Source organism: Alligator mississippiensis, chromosome 11 (assembly GCF_030867095.1).
Source record: "Alligator mississippiensis isolate rAllMis1 chromosome 11, rAllMis1, whole genome shotgun sequence".
Classification (NCBI taxonomy): Eukaryota; Metazoa; Chordata; order Crocodylia; family Alligatoridae; genus Alligator; species Alligator mississippiensis.
This window is the reverse complement of record NC_081834.1, coordinates 31,738,878-31,759,350: the sequence shown is the minus strand read 5'-3', so window position 1 is coordinate 31,759,350 and position 20,473 is coordinate 31,738,878. Positions and strand designations below refer to the sequence as shown.

The window sequence follows — 20,473 nt, the reverse complement described above, 5'->3', positions numbered from 1 at the left end:
TGCCAGAAGTGTGCTCATAGAATGCACAGTGCACTGTACAGGCACCCTTCGAGTGCTGTTTATCCATTTTATCCAATGACTATTGGACAAAGGTGTAGTGGCTCAGCTTCAAATGTGTTGGAGGACTCTGGGTAATGCCTAAACTGTGGCCTGAGGCATGAGTTTGCATACATCTCCAGCTTGACACAAAAGTAGCTCAGCTATAAATGTGTATGTGGTCATTTAGGTTGGGAGTGTAAAGCGACCAGATGTGATGCTAGCTGTATTATTCTTATGTGTGCTGTTGGTACCAGAAGCTGGCATGCCTGCTTCAGAGGGATATGTAACCTTTTTATTATCTGAAAATGTACAGCACTACCAAGCTAGGGTCAGATTTTGGTCTCTGATGCTCCTGCATGGCTCCATTGAAGTACATGATAACTGCCTACACTATATATACTATTTTATATATAGGGTTCCCTCGCTTTATGTGAGTTCTGTATTTGTGAATTTGCTCATATGCAATGACCCTTTTTATACTAAAAATTTGGTAGGTGAGAGGTATATTCACTCTTACACGATCAGTGTGCTGGAAGCCCACAGTCAGCTGCTTTGTGCAGTGCATTGTGGGCCCATGCACACACCCCCAGCAGGTAAGTCTGTGGGGGAGGGGGAAGGGGCTTGGGGGTGCAGATCAAGGCCCTCGTGGTGAGGGAGGGAGCAGGGCACAGGTAGAGGTAGGGGCTGCAGTGAGTGGGGCTCCAGCAGGGCCAGGTGGTGGGAGAGGTGGAGCATAGGCGGCTAGTCCAGGTGTGTGGAGGGGCTCCCACCACCCCTGCACCAGCGCCGCACGTGACAGGCAGCATGAAGGAGGCACCACTGTGAAACCTCCAGCCCAGGGACAGCCCCGTGCCCAGTGCTGGCCCCTGCAGCCTGACCCAGTTCAGCCCTATCAGTGCAGTGCCCTGGGAGCTGTGAGCCATGAAGCTGCCCAGCAGCAGTGCCTGTGGCCCATGGCTGCCACTCAGGACAGCTGGTGCCCATGCTTCTGGAGCTGCAGCTGCCCCAGGAGCAGTGCAGAGGTCAGTACAGTTGAGGTCTTGGAATGTATCCCTATTTATTGCATTGCAAAGTGGGTTCCCTTTATGCAAATTCAAGTTATGTGCTGTGTTCTAGGAACGCAAGTACAGCATAAATTGCGGGAAACATGTACTGTGTTTGTTATAGCCAGGGCTCTGCTATGCTAAATAGTTGTTCCTATCATGTAGTACTACTTCTTAGCCTTACAAGATAATTCAGTGTTCTGTATTACAGTTGTCCTTATGTAATTTCATGTGCTTGATAACCTGGGTGTGCACTGTTTTCTGATGGATGGAATCATAGGTGCTTAAGCATTTGTAATTGACGGTGACAATTAGTGATTAACATACAAAAAGCTATTAGCCTTGTTACAGCCAAGGGAAGGGAGATAGCCTTTTAACTTTTCTGTTTAATTCAGAAAGATCCTAATTCAGCAAAGCAAGTGAAGCAGGTGTTTAAAGTGCTTCACTGAATTGGAGCTCCAATGAGAAAAGCAGGTAAGAATAACAATGAATTTATCATCATGTAAATATATGTAATTTGCATTTCAGCTGAGTGGGCATATCTAAAAGAGACATTTACTGTGGATCTGACTAATTAGCTCCACAGTAAAGCATGAGCGTCTACATCTATATGCGAGGTGCTGTTAGGCATTAGGTAAATTAATTCACTCCACTGTAGGATTTTACTGCTTGACACAAGTACCATCCTATGGCAGAGTAATTTACTCCGCTGCAACATACATATAAACATTGACTGGGGCTGACTTCTGGCTAGCCCCACGCTGTACCACCCTCAGCCCCTCTGCAGCATATTGAGTCGGGTCAGAGCAGCCCCAGCCCAGCAGCATGACCCCCTGGGGCCCCTTGCCAGCCAGGGGGCTGCTCTGCCCCAGCTAACATGCTGTGCCTGGGAGCAATAAACTCTGGCATGAACTGCACCAGAGTTTATTGCATTGAATTAATTTCAGATGTAGCTGAGCCCATTGTCAACTAACAAGAGTGGAAGATGAAGGGCCCGATTTTGTTAAGTTGGTGCCTTTTTATTTAGCCCTACTTTTATCTCTGAGTGCTATTTGGGTAAGTTATTACTTGAATCCTTTTACTAAAAGTAATGAGCTGCAGTGATGACCAACTATTCCAGTAAGTTCTAATAGTTGCTATTATACTTTCTCACTATGCCAGTGGGATGACTTAATTGTAATGAATTAGAAAAGTAATTGTTTTAAAATCCATGTGTTACAGTTCATAAATATTAAGGCTTCATTCTCCCAAATTAACAAGTTTGTTTAAAAAAATATTACCACTCATAGGGCTGGTTTGCTTTTCACTCAGTTTGATTTCACTTATATTTAATTCTGTTCTGATCCTTCCAAATATCTGCTTTTCATGCATTAGTTTAGAGGTGGCCAAACAGCAGCATAAGTGCCACAAGTTCAATGGGCAGCCTGTGTGTGCGGCAAGTGGTAGATCAGGGAAGGGACAGGCGGCAGGGAGCAGAAAGCAGAGTAGCAGGCCAGGCAGGGGAGGGGGCTTGGACTGACACAGGAAGGGTACAGGGCTGATTTGTGGCACTCCTGCCAAAAAGGTTGGCCCCCACTGCGCTAACTGTCCCTCTGCACACTTTCATGAGAGCATAAGCAAACTGGCAGAACGTGGCTGGGATCCAGAACTGAGCTTAGGAAGCTGGGATGGGGGCAGCATTCTAAAGGGATGTTGGTGGCTGCTAGAAGCCCAGTGAGAAGATCTGTTCTGTTGTGTATGACACCCTCCTCAATGCACAGTGTTAGGCAAGGCAGAGTTTCCTTTGCAGAAGTATTGTTCTAGGTAGGGTTTCCTTACCCAGGCCCCTGGGATGCTCAAGCTTCATTGCTTGGAGGTGTGGAGGATTTCACCCTACTATACAGCCAGTTAGTCTTTGTGCCATCCTATCCTACCTTCTGCCTGACTCCATACTAACATGGCTAACCACCTCTACCCTTGTTGGGTTGTACTGGATGCTCTGGATGCTTCTTGAAATAAAGCCTGGGCAGTGGGGTGGAAGGATTTAAAAAAAATCAAACCAGAGCCACATTCTCCCTCTGAGCCAAGGAGTTTCCAGTCTTGAGGAGTGGGGAAGGGAATCAAGTGGATCCAAGGAATCCTGAGCAAAGCAGGGCACATCCCCTCTTTTCTGCATCCCAGATATCCTCCCCCTATGAAGTCCAGTCTATCCCAGCCAGCAAGTCTTCTTAAGAACTTTGCTGGCAGGGGCCTTTCCCTTTCTTTTCTCCACCCACCAAACCCTTATACTTCCTTGTGCTACAATAGGGTAAACATGGTATTTACAGTTAGGAACAAGTCACAATTTTGGGGATTACCTACCCTTCAATGGGGTATCCTGTTGGTAACAGTTCTAGTATTGTGATATGTGCAATAAGGTAATTGTGAAAGCAAACCTAAAGGCTGCTTCTATCAGCAGCAGAAGTTATGGTACACATTCATGAAGTTGTGGCACAGGCACCAGCTGCATCCTGAAGCTGTTGGCTGCAGTGGGAAACAATACAATTGCTCACTTGCTTTTTCTTCTGGGCCACTACTGCTAATTGGAGAAAAAAACTGTAAGTATGTAGGCAACTATGTTCCTCAGTAACTGCACACTGATTTTCTCCAAGCTTGATAATTGCAATCATAAATAGGATGCAGTGAAGCAGTTGTCTTGGTATTTGTGCTACCCATTTTAATTCTTCAGAAAAGTTATGTATTATGCAGTCCTTCAGGACAGATGTTTGTGAGAGGTGGTGCTGTTAGCACATTCAGGCCTAGGAAATCCTGTGAATCCATTGGGTTTTCTCCAAGTTAATAAAAAGCTAACATGTTGAACCTAACTCTGTTAGGGATAAATCAGTCTAAATTATGGTTGCATGTAAATGCACTTTGTACATGTGCTGTAAAATAAATATGAGCTAAAACATTCAGTTTGTAAGAAGTCTGAGTTAGTCAATTCCTCTGTTTGAAGGTGATGATATCTAAAAGAAAAGCCATATTATACTGCTTTTTCAAATGGCAGGTTAAAAAACAATAATGGATAACGTGCTTCATTGTATCAGACGATAGAGTTGGAGTTAGCTGCACCTTTTCCATGCTGCTCTTCCAGCATGTTTATTCTTACAGGACCTGCACTGGGGTAAACTGTCATAGCTCCCATGACTTCCGGAGATGATAAATCAACTTTGGAGCTATGACAACCTACTCTAATATCTTTGTACAACAAAAGTGTTCTGTCTCTGACTTGCCTTGTTATTCACATATGTTTTAGATGTTTTGATGTGGTATAGATAATAAAAAAAACAATCAATGAATGATAGTATCAGGTTGACTGAGCAAGTGTAAATGGGATTGTTTTAAGTGAAGGAACAATATTAACAGGATAAGTACTGGATCACTAAAAGAGACCATTAACTAGGCTAAAGATTATAGGAATGGGTAGTCCAATGTATTTTTCTATTATTATGTTTTTCTACTAATACAGCAAACCTATTGAAACTTGCAAGAAAAAAATTAAACAAACCAATTTTTATGAGTTCAACCATGCTTCTTTTTAAAACAGTTTTAAGTTACTGTGTTTTGCAGCTTCAAAAAGATGCATGGGAAGAAACTAATTTTTAGCCCATGTTTAAATCCAGGGTTTTTATTTTAACTATAATCATAATATTCCCAGCTCCACATTTCTGTAAAGTGAAAAATGAACTGGAAAAGATTTAAATTCTGACTTCTAAATACCTCTTTAGAGAAGGCCAATATCATGAGAGTTAATGGCAACTACTCAAGTTCAAGTAGAACAGGCTGGATCCAATAAAGACTTTTGTTGATTTGTTGAAGGCAGTGTACCAGGGAAAGGAGAGTGTTAAAAAGAGATGTTATCTGGAAGAGAGAGAATGCAAATACCATTCAACTGTTGACCTGATTTAACATGCATCTTTATTGTACAGAATGAAGAAAATTTCAGAGAGAGAGAAGCAGCAAAATAATCCAGTGGTTTATATACAAATGTACTAATAGAACAGTAATCTTCTTATTCATCACATTTATGAAAATATGTCCTAGATTTTTGGCAGGTCTTTTTATATGAATTTTTTAATATAAATCTTGTCATTCCTGTGTCCTGTAGGTTATAAATAAAATCAGACTGGATATTCTTGCCTTTTTTAATAAAAAAACCCAACTTTCCTACAGAGCCTGTAAGTGGTATACTGGAACATGTTATTCATCTAATTCTGCATAAAAGATAAATTTGAAGGATATATATATTTAATTTCAAATGTTAGTGTCAGGATGCACTAATATGCACAAAGCTATGGGGAGAAGTGGACACGCCGGAGGGCAGGGAACAGCTGCAGGCAGACCTGGATAGGTTGGACAAGTGGGCAGAAAACAACAGGATGCAGTTCAACAAGGAGAAATGCAAAGTGCTGCACCTAGGGAGGAAAAATGTCCAGCACACCTACAGCCTAGGGAATGACCTGCTGGGTGGCACAGAGGTGGAAAGGGATCTTGGAGTCCTAGTGGACTCCAAGATGAACATGAGCCGGCAGTGTGACGAAGCCATCAGAAAAGCCAATGGCACTTTATCGTGCATCAGCAGATGCATGACAAATAGGTCCAGGGAGGTGATACTTCCCCTCTATAGGGCGTTGGTCAGACCGCAGTTGGAGTACTGCGTGCAATTCTGGGCACCACACTTCAAGAAGGATGCGGATAACCTGGAGAGGGTACAGCGAAGGGCAACTCGTATGGTCAAGGGCCTGCAGACCAAGCCCTATGAGGAGAGACTAGAGAAACTGGACCTTTTCAGCCTCCGCAAGAGAAGGTTGAGAGGTGACCTTGTAGCTGCCTATAAGTTCATCACGGGGGCACAGAAGGGAATTGGTGAGGATTTATTCACCAAGGCGCCCCCGGGGGTTACAAGAAACAATGGCCACAAGCTAGTAGAGAGCAGATTTAGACTGGACATAAGGAAGAACTTCTTCACAGTTCGAGAGGCCAAGGTCTGGAACGGGCTCCCAAGGGAGGTGGTGCTCTCCCCTACCCTGGGGGTCTTCAAGAGGAGGTTAGACAAGTATCTAGCTAGGGTCATCTAGACCCAGCACTCTTTCCTGCTTATGCAGGGGGTCGGACTTGATGATCTATTGAGGTCCCTTCCGACCCTAACATCTATGAATCTATGAATATTTCACTCAGAATGCTGAATCCCTGAACTAAATCCAGAACTCCGTTTCACAGCTGGAAATGCAAGGACCTGAAGTCAATTTTAGGATGTTGTAAGTAGACCACTTGTAGTTTCTTTTTCTTCCTTCTCTTTCAGAGTAATTGCAGGATTGAATTTAATGTCAATGGGAGTTACTTGCCTGGGACAACAAGACAATATTCCCCTGCCAAGGCATCTTGTGACTCAGGGGTACATTGTATGAGATGCTTTCAAAATGGTTACATAGTATCAAGTAATCCTTATTTGTCAGTTGCTAAATTATGTCTTTTATGAAATAGCATAATTTATTAAGTCACTGTATGTAGTTTTATTAAATGTCCACATACAACACAGCAGGCAACCCACTTCTTTTTACAGATTAAAAATCCCTGCGCCACACCCATGTCAATGGTGAACTTCACCTGTCCCTAGAGCTGGGGGGTTCCCCGTAGCACACTTGTGTTGACCCAGTGTAAGCCTGCAGATTTCTGAGCCACGGTTTCCAGGGTTGTCTGGAAATGCCAACACTACATCTGTTTACTACCACCTAACCCCAGGGTGGCAATTACAGGCACAGGGAAGGGTTCAGTTAAGAAACTGGAGGTCTAGGGCAGCTAACAGTTACTTTTTAAAGTACAAAGCACATATTTTAGTAGCAAGAGAGGACAGTCGGCTGGTAGAGAACAGGCTCTTACTTCCTCTTGTTTCTTGGGGGCAATGAACACACTATTGTTCATTGCCCCCAAGAAGAAGAAAAGTATTCCCGGAGTAAAGTGCTGTGAATAGGTCTGGACGGAGGAAGCATGCACTGCCGGCTGTGCCGGGCCATAAATAATAGAATTGATTCATCTTAATACAGAAATTTAATTTAATCTTCGTTCTTCCCTTGCATGTGCCCAGAGCAGGCCTAACGCTGATGCCGGGCAGGGCCTGGGGCAGAGGCCGCGCGGACAGCGCCCGGCGGCGGCCAGGCAGGGCAGGGCAGGGCAGGGCAGGGCAGGGGCGGGTAGCACTGCCCCCGGCCCCTCGCACGTCACAGCTCCCCCCCGGTTGGGGGGGCGGATCGCGGCGCGCGCGGACGGAAGGGGCGGCGGGAAAGCCCGGCGGGCGGATCGGGAGCGGGTTGGGGTCGCGGTCGGCCTGAGCGTGCGGCGAGCGGATCCCGCGGGAGGCGGCGGTTGGCCGCAAAGCCCGGCGCGGGGCTGGACGGGAGGACGCGGGCGGCGCGCGGAAAGCCCGGCGCGCGGAGCGGCTGGTCTCAGAGCCCGGCGGGGCGGGGCGGGGCGGAGGAAGCGCAGCGCGGGCGGCACTAAGATGGCTGTTGTGTGCGAGGCGCAGTGAGGAGCCACCGTCGCCGCCATGGAGTGCCCGCACCTCGGCTCCAGCGTCTGCATTGCGCCCGACTCGGCCAAGTTCCCGCAGGGCTCGCCTTCCTCCTGGTGCTGCAGCGGTGAGTGCCCGGCTCGGCTCGGCTCCCCGCGGCCTGGGCAGTGCCGGCCTGGCCGCAGCGGGCGGGCGGGTCCGGGGCGCCCCAGCTCTCGGCGGCGCGGGCGGCCTTTGTTCGCGGCGCGGGGCCCGGCCCGGCTCGGCCCCTTTTGTTGGCGCGGGCGGGCGGTAACGGCTGCGCCGCCACGTGCCGGGCGATGGCCGCCGGCCCCGGTCTGCCGGGAGGGCGGGGCTGCGCTCGGCCTTTGTCCCGGTGCGGCTCCCGCCGGGCCCGGAGCGCTTAGTCGCGGGGAGGAGACCCCGGGCCCGGGCCCGGCCCCGCCCGCCGCCCTGTCATCTCCGGGCAGGGCCACGTTTGCCCGCGGAGCGCCGCGGGAAGAGCTGTTGCCAGACGCCGGCGGGCAGCGGCAGAGCGGCCCCGTGACCACAGCAGGGAGCCGGAGAAAACGTGGGACGTGAGGTTGCAGAAAACCTCCTTTCCGCTCAGCCCTGCCGCCCAGCGCTTGGGTCTGTGGCGGAAGAGAAGTCCAGCGCCGGCTCCTCCACCGCGCGGGTGCCGGCTCGGCAGGGGGAGCCTGGCCGGGGAGGCCTGCAGGAGTTGTCTGCGGGGAACGGAGCCGCCTCCAATCTGCTGCTGCTTACATACACTGGGACACAAAGCACGTGTGAAAGATTTGGCAAGATTGGTAAAATAGCGCAAGATTGATAACTTTGAACAAGGGGAGAGAGAAAATTCATGCAACTTTTACCCCAGATGGAAAACCTTCCATTACTGGCCTGCGCCTTTATGGATGGGAGGAGAGTCAAACCCTTCATTAGTCAACTAAGTGAGGCTGCCCATGTGGGCTGTGCATTGGGATAGGCCGCTCTTTGTTGCCACGCTCTCTCCACAGTGGTGTGCACAATGCTGCCTCTTGTTTGTCGTCATGTCAGTGACAGTCATGCCTTGAGTGGCGCCTGTAGCAGTCGAGTGTGTTGGGTGTGACAGCTGTTAATTCACCAGAAGAAATCCAGCGCTCCTGAGCGCGCCATCCTGTTCAGCTGCTCTAGATTACACCCTTATAGACGTCTCTGGCAGTTTTACTGCTTACACTACAACATGTCTTTGAATATCTTCTGTTTCTTCTCACTGCCACCTTTGTTTTTCCCTTTGCTGCCTAAGAAAACAAATTCAGCAGGAATTGTCTTATTTCTTGCATGTTTCAATAAACGAGAACATGCTACTCCAAAAGAAGTGGTCTGCTGTGCACATCTGAATCCACTGTCCAGATTTCAGTGGAGACTTTCATCTCTTGTCCTTTGCAGACTAGATCAGTAATGACTTCTTGAGAGGTTTTTCTTTTTTTGGTTTCTGAAGTTGGAGAAAAATATTTAGCAGGTGTGTTGTTTTGGTTTTTTTAAATTCTGTTCTTTTCCGTGTGCAGTTCCAGGGCTAGTCTGACCACTGATGTGGCAGTGAAAAACTAGTATGGTCTCAGGGTGTGGGTGCCCCCTTCTGAATTAGACAATTGACCTTACTGAGAAAAGGAGAAGAAATGATGCTGATGTGTAGGGACTGCTCTGGCTGCCCATGACCTGCTGCAGGCGACAGAACCTTTTGGAACACCTGGGAGAATGGGTCCTTCATGACAAGCATTTCAAACACTCAGTGACTTATCTCCGGTATCCTGGAGAAAATGGTTTTCCCAGTATCAGATTGACTGACTGCTGCATATTGATAGATTTCATAGACGTTAGGGCTGGAAGGGACCTTGGAAGATCTTCAAGTCCAGCCCTATACCCCAGGGGCAGGAAGTCAGCAGGGATCATAGGGTCCCAGCAAGATAAACATCCATATTTCTCTTGAAGGCGTTCAAAGTAGGTGCTTGAACCACCTCCGGCGGTAGTCTGTTCCAAACCTTGGGGGGGTCAGACAGTAAAGAAGTTCTTCCTTATGTCCAGATTTGTTTCTTATAGATTAGTGTTTTTTTTTCCTTTTCTACTCCCAAAACAGACCCTTGATAGCAAGATCAGCATAACATGTCATTTGGAAACATTTTGGAGTGCTTCTGTGAGAGAGGCTATAGTATAACAATGCCATCTGTCAGCTGGGTATTGCAGATGGAAACGAGCATCATCAAAGTCAGAGAGCAGCTAAGGGCAGGTGTATGCCAGGCTGAAGGGTGTATGCCAGGCTGAAGGGCTCTGTTTACCTAAATTAGCCATTTTTTATGCAGACAGTTGGGATTCCTTTGGAAGTCTCTTGATTGATAATGGAGAATTGAGAGAGCAATAAAAGGCAGCTTTCATGAACATGCTGAGCCAAAGCTACATAGGAAAACTTCTGCTCCAAATTGAAGAATGAGGACTGTGCTCACTGACAAAAAGCTTCTTTCTTGATGCTTTCAGAACTTCTGTCACATTTTGTCTGGGCTGATTTCATAGGTCAGAAACTTGAGAGTTCCCATCTTCTCTCTTTACTGCAGGAGGCTTGTCCTCTCGTTATTTAAACCTGGTAGTGTACATGGCTGTGGGCCGAAGGCAGCATGCTCTTTCCTTGCCTTGGTGGAGTTTGCAAACTAAGTAGAAAGACAGCACCAAATGCACTCTGGACAACTTGGAGCAAAGTTCTGTCTTAATAATATTTTTTGTTTTCTGGCTTGTTGATGGACCTTGAAAAGGGAGATGAAAAAGCAAGGTAAGGCAGAAATTGTTCAGAAATGTACTGAAATTTGTTTTAATCAGCAGTGTTCTGAAATATGTACAGGTGTCTAGTATTTCCAGTTAAAACTTTCCATGCATTTTAATCTTTCTGACTTCTATTCAAGTTGGAGGCATTGTTGGCTTGGGGCATCGGCAGGATTGTGAAGTGTCACAGCTTGAATGCACGTGTCATGTCAGTTTAAAACCACTCTGCAACAGCTCAGATGTGGTATTTTCCCAATAATTTTTCATAAATTTGTGCAACCACAAGGAGCTGTATCTTGCCCGCAAAGCAGTGAACATCAGGCTTACAGAGGTGTGCTTGGAAGGGTCCTGCTGGCATTTTTTTTTCTGGTATGGATGAGATGAATTAATTCTTTGTGCAGCATAACATTTTGAGTAATACCTCCAGAAAAACAACTCTAGATGGATAGGATTGTGTCTACTGAATCAGAGATTTAATTTTTGTAAGGGGAAACTCTTGTACTTTTTTTAGTATGTTTACACTCTCAAGTGTTTTGTATCCTTTTCTGTTGAATACCAGATTTTTAAAGTAAAGTTAATGGTTAGTTTTGTTAAGAATTGAAGGACTGTTGGTGGTATAACAATATTTCCTGCCAAAACTAAATAGGTTAATTTGGAATCTGTTTGGTCTTTGCCTCTTACTTTGTGGTGAGTTGATCAGAGTCATATTCTAGTGTTTGCAGATTGCTGTGGGGCTACAAAGAGTACAAAAGAGTAAGTTTGGGAAATATTCAAGGCCTAGAGAAATATGATTAGAATGGAAATACAAATGACAAAATGTAAGATTTATTTTAAATTGATAGAATAATTTTACAAAACAGAGTTGCTAACTAGGTATCCTCTAAATTCCTTTATTTATAAACCCTTTCAGTGGAAGTGGAAGAATCTTCAAGGATACCATGTTATTGGATCTGACTCTGACTGCTGGTTATTTTTCCTTAGATAAATTAGTTACACTGTTCCCTATTCATTTGGGTAGGTGGCAGCGTCCTGCCATGCTGTGTTTTTTGGCATTGCAGTCTTTAACTTGTAAGCACCGCCAAGACAAATATACTGTAAAAGCACATGTATGCAGACTTTAACCTCTGTTTTCTGTCTCATCTCAGCTCCTCGTTCTCCTTTTTTCTCTTATCCCCATCAGTTCTAGTTTCCTGCATCTTCTTGTGATATAAGATCCTGGTTTGTTCCTTCTTGTCTCAGTCTAATATTATATAGAGGGGGATAATAGCCCCTATAGACAACTAGAACATGCTCAATATTGAGTCCTTGATTTTTCATGTGGCCAGACATTTTTCCCCATACACAGGCAATGTCCAGACGAGTGCAGCCCTGCGGTATGTGGTGCCACAGACCACATACTGCATGTTCATGTGTTCTCTGTGCTGCAAGGGAGCAGTGTGGGATGTCCAGGGGTCAAAAAAACTCACAGTGAAAATAAAAAAAAGTGGAGCATGCGCTGCTCATAACTGGAGTTGGGCTGTCTGGAGCCATGTTCTGGCTGGCATCCAGGCTCCAAGTGGCAAAATCACTGCTACTGTAGCCCTGGGAGGCCCCCAGGACCCCAGGTAGGGCTGCTGGGGCCAGCTCATTGCTGGGCCCAGCCTCCCCTACCCCACCTAGGGTAACCTGTTGTGTACCAGGGGACACGTAGCACTGGTGTTCCCTGGGGACAACTAGCGGTGGCATAAGTTGACTTACTTCTAGTTGTCTCCAGAAACCAGACGTCCATGTTCGTGTGGACATGGCCAGAGTCCAACTGAGTTTAGTGACACTGGGTGCACCTACATGTGCGTTTTACTGTGGAGCAGACTGATTAGCTCTGTAGTAAAGTGTCACTGTCTATACATGCGCTGGTATTAGGGCGTAGTAAGTTAATTAACTCCACCATAAGGTAGTACTGTCAGGGACAGTGATGTTTTATGGCAGAGTTATTAACTGCAGTAAAATGCACAATGTAAATGCTGACCCGGGTGTAAATTGTGCCCAGTCAGCTCAGCCAGCAGGGCCAGACTCCTGCCTGCCACCTACCCACGTGGTTCCGCATGTTTGACATGCTTGTGCCTCAGCCAGTCTCTCTGCTGCCTGACGCTGCCACCCAACTGACCCCGCTGAGCCTGCTGCCTGCCTGGGTCTGCTCTGCCCCAGCTCAAAAGTGCTGCTGCCCTGGGCACACGTGTAGACAGCATTCCTGGGAGCAGTATGTTCCAGCTTAAACAGCTCCAGAGTTTATCCCTTTGCATTAATTGCATGTGTAAATGCACCCACTGAGGTCATACGTAAGCATTTGTGGGACTGAGGCCTATGATTGCAACCAAGTTCCATTATTCTGTTTTTTGTTGACCTATAACTTTGCGTTGGAAAATTGGTGCGGCCTGAAAATTATGAGCCTGACTTTGAAGTTAAAAGAGAGAGTATTTGTGGTACATTCTCACATTTTTTCAGTTAAAAGTCACACAAATCAGATTTCAAAGTCTGATGGCTTATCTATCTGGGTTTCTGCAGCTAAAAAAATGGCTTGGTAATAAGCGTTGTTACAGTTCTTTAAAAGCTCACGCACCAACTACATTTTAAAAAGGTAGTTTAGAAATAAGTAAAGCTTGTTCATTTTTTTTTGTACTGTTTTGTTTTGGACCCATTCTTTCATTAAAGTCAGGATAGATCTTGTGCTCTGTGTATGATAGCATGTTAACCTCTGGCTCAGCCTGGAAAGAATACAAGGACATTTTTATAGTACCTCTTCGGCTCAAGGATTAGAGGCCTGTGTTTCTTGAGCTGAAGAACCAGAGTTCTATTCTTTTATCAATAGTTTTGTGTTCTGTGGAAATGAGGTAACTTCTCTACGTTTAGTGTTCAATCCTACCTGAATCTTTAAATGACTTGCCAAAGGTTATACAGGAAGCTTGTTGTAGATGCAGCTCTGATCTGAGTTGGTAGACTCCGAGCTTATCTATTAGAGTGACTCTTATATAGATTATTCCAAATCTCATTATAGTTGTCTTAACTATAATCAGTCTAATTATGCTCACCTACCTTTCTCAAGTATGTACTGGTGGAAAAGCAGTAGGTAAATGCAAAGTATTTGCATTAGTCTATTTTTAGGCAGCTTCATTAACTTGGTTGGAAGACAGTATGGCCTAGTAGGTTGGATGCATGCTTCAGAACTAACCAGAATAGTTTCTGCTCTTTGATCTGACATTTTAATGTAAGATTTGTTAGCTCTCTTACCAATATTTGGTGTGAAGGGTAGACCCTATTAGTTAACTTGCTCAACATCACTCGCTCTCTTATCTAGTGACATCACTTTCTGTCTAGTTAAACCTTTAAAAATATCTTCCTAATTTCTGTCAGATTTTTTTACTTTAGGTGCGGGTGTGTGGAGGGCCAACAACTTTTATTTCAGGGTGGAATACAAGTGATATGTGTATTTCCTTACGACACATGTTACATACTCAATGTGTGTAATTTGGCGACAGCATAAGATAAGATGTTTTTGGATGCAAGGGGTTTCCTATTTTTTGTAGATGACTGTTTATCAGAGTCTTAAAATGATTTGTCAAATAAATTCTTGTTCTAAAACTGCTCTCTTTTCAGAATATCTGTTAAATTTAAATGACCCAATGCAACTGAAACGTCACATTATCCGTTTATATCTAGTTGAAATACCACAAATCCCCTAGATAATTAACTGGCTTATAGAAATTAGCAGATTTTCTACTACATTGCAATCAGATACCATTTTAACTTTCCTGTAAAATAGCACGTTTCAGAGGCCCTGAGCCTACCAACGGGCAGACCCCTTGTGCTAGGTTGAGCAGTGTTTATATCGCTTGAGATTTTGTGCCAGTACAAATGTCTGTGTCTAGGTAAAGTTCCAGGATCTGGTCCTTGTATGGTTAATAGCTTTGGTTGGTTGTTTTCTGCTTCAGTTGTTAAATAAAAGATTTTAATCCAGGGGACTCTTGACTCCCTGCATCTTGGCTCAGACTGTTACCTATTACTGTTTTAGGGGAGAGAGAATTGAGAGAGTCTGTAATAAATGGGAAGTTGGGTTCTTCTCTTCTTGATAGCCCTATACCACCCTACCTCCAAAAGAAAAAAAAAAAAGTTATGGCATCAGATTACTAGGGGATTCATAGAATTCCTTTCCTTTAGCTTTGGAGAGTTCTTAAGAATAGCAGTCAAGTGCTATCTTCGCTTTAGTTTTCACTGATCTGTCTGATTCGTCTTTTGTTTTGATCACTTTCTGCATTTACTGTTTTTTCAATTGCATGCTACAGTTCTAAATTATTTGTCTTCCAAGCCATGAAGGAACTATTTTTAATGCTTTTTTTAATTTAAACACAATTTAAGAACTTTTAAAAACTGAAGTAACTGCTTGCACTGGCAAGAATTAGACCTCAGCGCATACCTTCAGATACAGACTGTTCAGAATGTGATGGAGAAGCAGACAACAACAGATGTACAAATAAAATCATATTTTGTTATTTTTAGTTGTTAGATTGAATTTATGTTAAACTACATTAATTTGCCTCTAGTCAAATATATAACACACATTAAACTTTTCCTTGTTGCAAATTTTGGATGAGGATGTAAATTCTTTATGGAAGGCAGAGGGGGAACTAATCACTGACATTCTGATTTGAAATGTGCTGCCAAGTCTGCTTGTTCTGTAGAAAACCTCATGAATTGCCAGAAAATACAGCAGCTGTATGTAGTGAAAAATAACTTTGTTGCTTTTATTGGGGGAGCAACTGTGTTTGCTGTTAATGATGGTTAAGTGACCTTTTTCCCTGGTCTGAAGAAAAAAAACCCCCACACACAACCCCTCCCTCTGATTGTGCATGTGTCCTCCTGTTAGTAATATCTAACTTATGTTTGCCCTGTGTTTTTGCTATTTGTTTAACCACTTCCTCAGGAACTGGTACTACTGTTTACTCTGAGTTAAATTTTCACTTAATTTCAAGGGTTTTTCCCCCTCCCCTGCCTCAGGGTCTGTACATCCAGTATCTCAGTTAACGAATGCAAACAAATATGGAACTTACATTTTTCCATTTCCAAGTTCTTGAAGTATGAAACTTTTAATTGCATAATCACAAAATACCAGGGCTTCAAGCCAGCATGGGTTGAGTGCAGCACAGGAAGTGAATTGTAGGCAAAGTTAATGTATTATTCTCTGAGCATGCTTCAATGTTATCATGTTCCTCAGACTTTTTAGTATCTTACTTTTTTTATTCTAGGGGAAAAAGTGTTCACCTATTTTTATATTTCTTTTTAGCTCTTAATACAGAACTGCCAAATAACTTCTGTATAAGTATGATGTTTCCCTTATGAAGTTGACTGTGGCCAGCTGGGAAAGTTCTTACATCAGACTAAGCAGTGTTTACAGCAACGAAGAGTAAATATCAGGAAATATTGCAAATGTTCTGTAGTGCATGAGTGTCTATATATTAATCACTTTCGTGAGTGCGTGAGAACAGGAAAAGAGAATGTGGTGAGAGTTTTTTTTTCTGACAGGACTTAATCATTGTTCTGCTTTTTATGGTGAAGGCTGATGGCAAAAGAAATTAGACTGTTTTGCACTTTTGAGATGGATGTAAGAATGCTGGTTTATTCTTAAAGCACCATTCTTGGCCTGTATTTTTATAGGAAGTCTCAGCCAGGTAATATTGTATTCACAGTGTAGTGACTTGTCACAAGGGCATATGATATGAAAAGAACAGTCAACTCATTTTTGGGCAGTTAGTAATATCCTCTGAGAAACTAGTTTTCCTTGCAAATGTGTTCCTTCGACAGTTGAGACATTAATTTGCCTTTGTCTTTCTTTCTCTTTCCTTTCCCTTGTGAAATGGGTGTTAACAAAAACAAAATTGTTTTAAATAGTCTAATTAAAATAATTTCCCCTTTCTGCCTGGTTTCACTTGACTGATGTTGCAAAGAGTTTTGTGTTGAGGGACTTGGGGGTCCTTGGAGAGCTAGTAAGATTCTCATGGAGGCTCCAAGAGGACATACCTTCCCATGTCATGGTGGTTATTGGAAGGTCAGCACCTTAAGTGGTATCTGTAATGCCATTTTACTAGTTCACCAGTTGCCCAGAGGGTCTAAAGGACCACCACAGTAGAAAAAACTTGAAGTTGTTGATTAATGTTTTCACTTGTTAGTTTAGATTGCAATTTTAACATTTTAGTTCTTTTCCAGTACACTTCCATGTGAAGTTTTATGTGAATATCTATGCTGAGTATCTTTACAAAGTAGAAAGTCTCAGTACTACATGAGATGACACTTACATTAATTATGCTACAGACCCAGATTCTGTAACCCAGTGTGCAGGCAGACTGTGGGGCTCAGGGTGTAGAGAGCAACATAAGGGTTCATGTGAATGGGTATCCTTGCCAGGTGGGTACCTGAGTGTACCAGTACTTTCAGTACTAATTCTCTTCCAGGGAAGATGGGAGTGGCAAACTGGGATGGTGAGAGCTGGGACTTAGCAAAAGCATCCAACTCAAATGCAGACTGCATCATTGCAGTTTGCTAAAGGTTTTTAATGAATTTATTTTTTTCTATACTACATAGTTTTTATTTTATTTTCTTGGCTAATCTAAATATGACTTGCTTTGGAAAAAAATGAAAATATTAATTGAAAAAGTAATCATTCCCTAGTCCTTAAAATACTATATAAGCTGTTATGATGAGTTTTTTAAGTAAATGAAGCCTGAGTTTATTCACTGCCAGTCTTATTTTAATGCAACCTAAAAATATAGCCTTGATTTATTGATAGCATGGGAGCATTGATACAAACTTTATTCACACACTGAAAATGTAAGTGAATAAATTCTATATGAAGATGATTAAATACCAGCATTTCTATTATTGAGGCAGATGTCCTCATTTGAAGGGATACTACCAGGTTGTTTATATCAGTAAAGGAATCAAATTTGAAAGATTACAGACATTGCACTCTGTAGTATTGTTTGTTTTCTAATTTTCATTGGTACCAGAAGTGGTGATGATGAAGGAAGGGTTGTTTGGGCTGAAGGGTTTGAAGCCAATTAATTGTTTCTGACTACAAGAACAGAATTTGCCATTTAGAAAAATCAATGGTAAATTGAAAAATAAGCTTCCATGTAGAGTTACTAACATTGCAGCCTCATGTTGGCATGAGACCTAGAAACAACTTTTCTCCTACATTTTCAAAGCAACACATACATTTGCCAATTCTCCATCAAGTTAATTAGGATGATGTTGGTGGCTAAATTCCTCCTTAATATTTTGAAAATTTCCCTTCCCTTTCTTCCCATCTTCTTAAACAAAACTTTTATTATACTCGTTCCACTAGGGCTGATTTTATTCAGTTTTTGAATTCAAAACAAATACTTCTTATAGGCATGTATATAGTCCAGTATAGGTTGCTTATATGGGTATCTGGGTGCTTAAAACCCGGCCTCCATCACCAGATACAAAAGGTTAATTTTATAAAATTCTGGCATTCTCCTTGGCCGTCTTTTCAGTCCAGTTCTATGTATATTAGTGCCTGTCTGGATATACTGTTCATCTGACTTTGTCTTGATTGTAAATATTACTAATTTCAGCATTAACTGACCCCTGCTGAATGTAAAGTGACTTGTATGTCCTTTTGCTGCCAGTACTACTTGCACGTATGCTTGTAGCTGCCTCTGTCACTTAAGGTATACCTTGTTTATTATAGATGCATGTTTTGATTGCACGTTTGTTATGAATGAAATAGGGGAAGGTCTGATGCCATTAATACAATCAGTGGTGGTAGTTTCAAGTCCCCTATGGAGGGGAGGGACCATGGTGAGTGAGAAAATAAGACCGGTTTTGGAGTAATTTGTGTTCTGATGTTTAGCTCATCACAAGAAAAGTGCTGCCAGCTTTTAATTCCAACGGGTACAGTAGGAACCTTGCAACAACATTTGTTTGAATAAGTAGGGGAGCCCATCAGTACAAGGAGCAGGTGCTGTGTTTAGCCAGCAGCAATAGCATTAAGAGTTTTAATAACCAATCATTAGACTTAAGTTGCTATGAGCTAGGTCAGTAGTTCTCAACTGTTTAAGATTCACGGTACTCCTTGATAACTTTTCGGAATTTAGTGGCACCCCATTTAAAGAATAACATTTTTATAGTGCTTCTTACACCCTGGGGCACACTTAAAAGGATCTTGTGGGGTGCCAGATTGGGTAGGGCACCCTTGAGAGCATGGCAGGGGATAGTGAACAGTTGGAGTGGCAGGGGCTGCTCAGCAGGGCAGATTGTGGAGCTTGTGAGTGGGTCATTAGACCCCTGGGCTAAGTACAGTCAAAAAGCCCGAGGCTGAATTGATTCAACCTTTGCAGGTTAGTTTAAGCTGCGTAGATTGAACTGATAAGCAAGTGACTAGACATTCACTTGTGATTCCAGAAATGCAGCCACATGCCTGCAGTGGCTCAGGCCAGAAGCCAGGGGATGCTAGATCATGTATCCCTGCTTGGCTGGAGCAGCTTGGGCCAAGGCTAGCGCACCCACCCTGCAAGGGGGAGAGGGAAGTTTCTGGGGCAGGTACAAAGCATCCTGGGATGCAGGGGGACAGTTAGTTAATTTGAATCTTGAGGGGATCTGGAACAGAACTTTAATAAACTGATTTAACCTAAATCAGTTGAGTCTGATACCACATCATCCAGGTTTATTTTAAACCAGTTTCAGCCATTTTGAAAGCAGTTTATGTGCACTGAATTTCTGTTGTTTTACAGATTTGAACTGGTTTCTGATCACTTACACTGGTTTATGTGTAATTTCTGTTTCTAGCCCTGAAGGAGGCAGCTTATCCTGGGGGAGGCTAAAGGGGGTGACAGTGGTCACTGGTGCAGAATCAAAGTGAGGGTGGCAGGGACAGGACTCTTCCATGCCCTGTTTTCTAGTCTGCTCACTCCTTGCCCCCAGTCTGTACCTGATGGGATGAATGTAACCCCTGCTCCTCTAGCTGTTTGAATGAGGGACCATTCTCCCTGGCCCTTCCCAGTAGCTCCTGGAGTATGGGAGGAGTGGGGGGAAGGAGCCAGGCTGAAAAAGCATGGCCCCATGTCTGCCCGCCCACAGCAGAGAGAGCTTCTTGGAGCATGGGTAGTTGGCTAAGGGGCTGTGCTTTCAGCATTGCTTGTTCCCCTGCTCCCAGAGCTGGTGGGAGCAACCGTAAGGGGGGGGGGGGGGTTGCACTTTGTCAGCGAGCAATATACGTCAACCCTCATCAAAACAGAAACCGAGGTTGAGGAAGTAGAAGGATTGTGGGTTAGGCTACATGGGGGGCAAGGAGAAAGGGATTTGGTGGTAGGGGTCTGCTACAGACCCCCACACCAAGGGGAAGAAATAGATGCGGGGCTCCTGAGGCAACTCTCGGAGACCATAAAAGCTAAAGAGGCGGTAGTCATGGGGGACCTAAACTACCCGGACATCTGCTGGGAGACGCAGACAGCAAGGTCCCATCGCTCACGCAGGTTTCTAACCTGTGTACAGGACCTCCACCTGACACAGGAGGTGCATGGTCCCACTAGGGGGAATGCCATACTGGATCTGGTATTGGCAACGGGAGATGACATGATAGGGGACCTCCAGATCGGTAGCCATTTGGGAGACAGTGATCACCTTATATTAGAATTCAACATAAGACGGCGAGTGGGTAAGGTAACTAGTAGGGTGAAAGAGCTAGACTTTAGGAAAGCTGATCTCAATGCACTCAGGCGATTAGTCAAGGACGCACTGCAGAGTAGGAGTTTTGATGGGATGGGAGCCCAAGAAGGGTGGCTGTGCCTAAAGGAAACGATCCTTCGGGCACAAAGCATGACGATCCCCGAGCGAGGCAAAAGAGGGAAAGGGGCCAGGAGGCTTCCATGGCTGACCAGAGAAATCCAGAGCAGGCTAAGGGCCAAAAGGGGAGCACATAAAAAGTGGAAACAGGGTGAGATCACTAAAGATGAATATACCTCCTCTGCTCGTGCTTGTAGGGAGGCAGTTAGGCGGGCCAAGGCTACCATGGAGCTGAGGATGG

At 44.3% G+C, this 20,473-nt stretch overlaps 1 protein-coding gene across 2 annotated transcripts in view; it reads left to right on the top strand.

Annotated features, from left to right (window-relative positions):
* Nucleotides 1-7,392: 7,392 nt before the first annotated feature.
* The window catches only part of USP3 (ubiquitin specific peptidase 3), a 67,247-nt gene continuing 54,166 nt past the window's right edge, over nt 7,393-20,473 (top strand). The window contains exon 1 of one of the 2 annotated variants that reach the window (XM_006261334.4): nt 7,393-7,735. In XM_006261334.4, the coding sequence (XP_006261396.1) occupies nt 7,645-7,735 (91 nt within the window). In that variant the 5' untranslated portion in view covers nt 7,393-7,644. Of the gene's footprint in view, nt 7,736-8,084; nt 10,409-20,473 lie in introns of those variants that run through there. The other variant, XM_014597362.3, reaches the window with a different exon arrangement.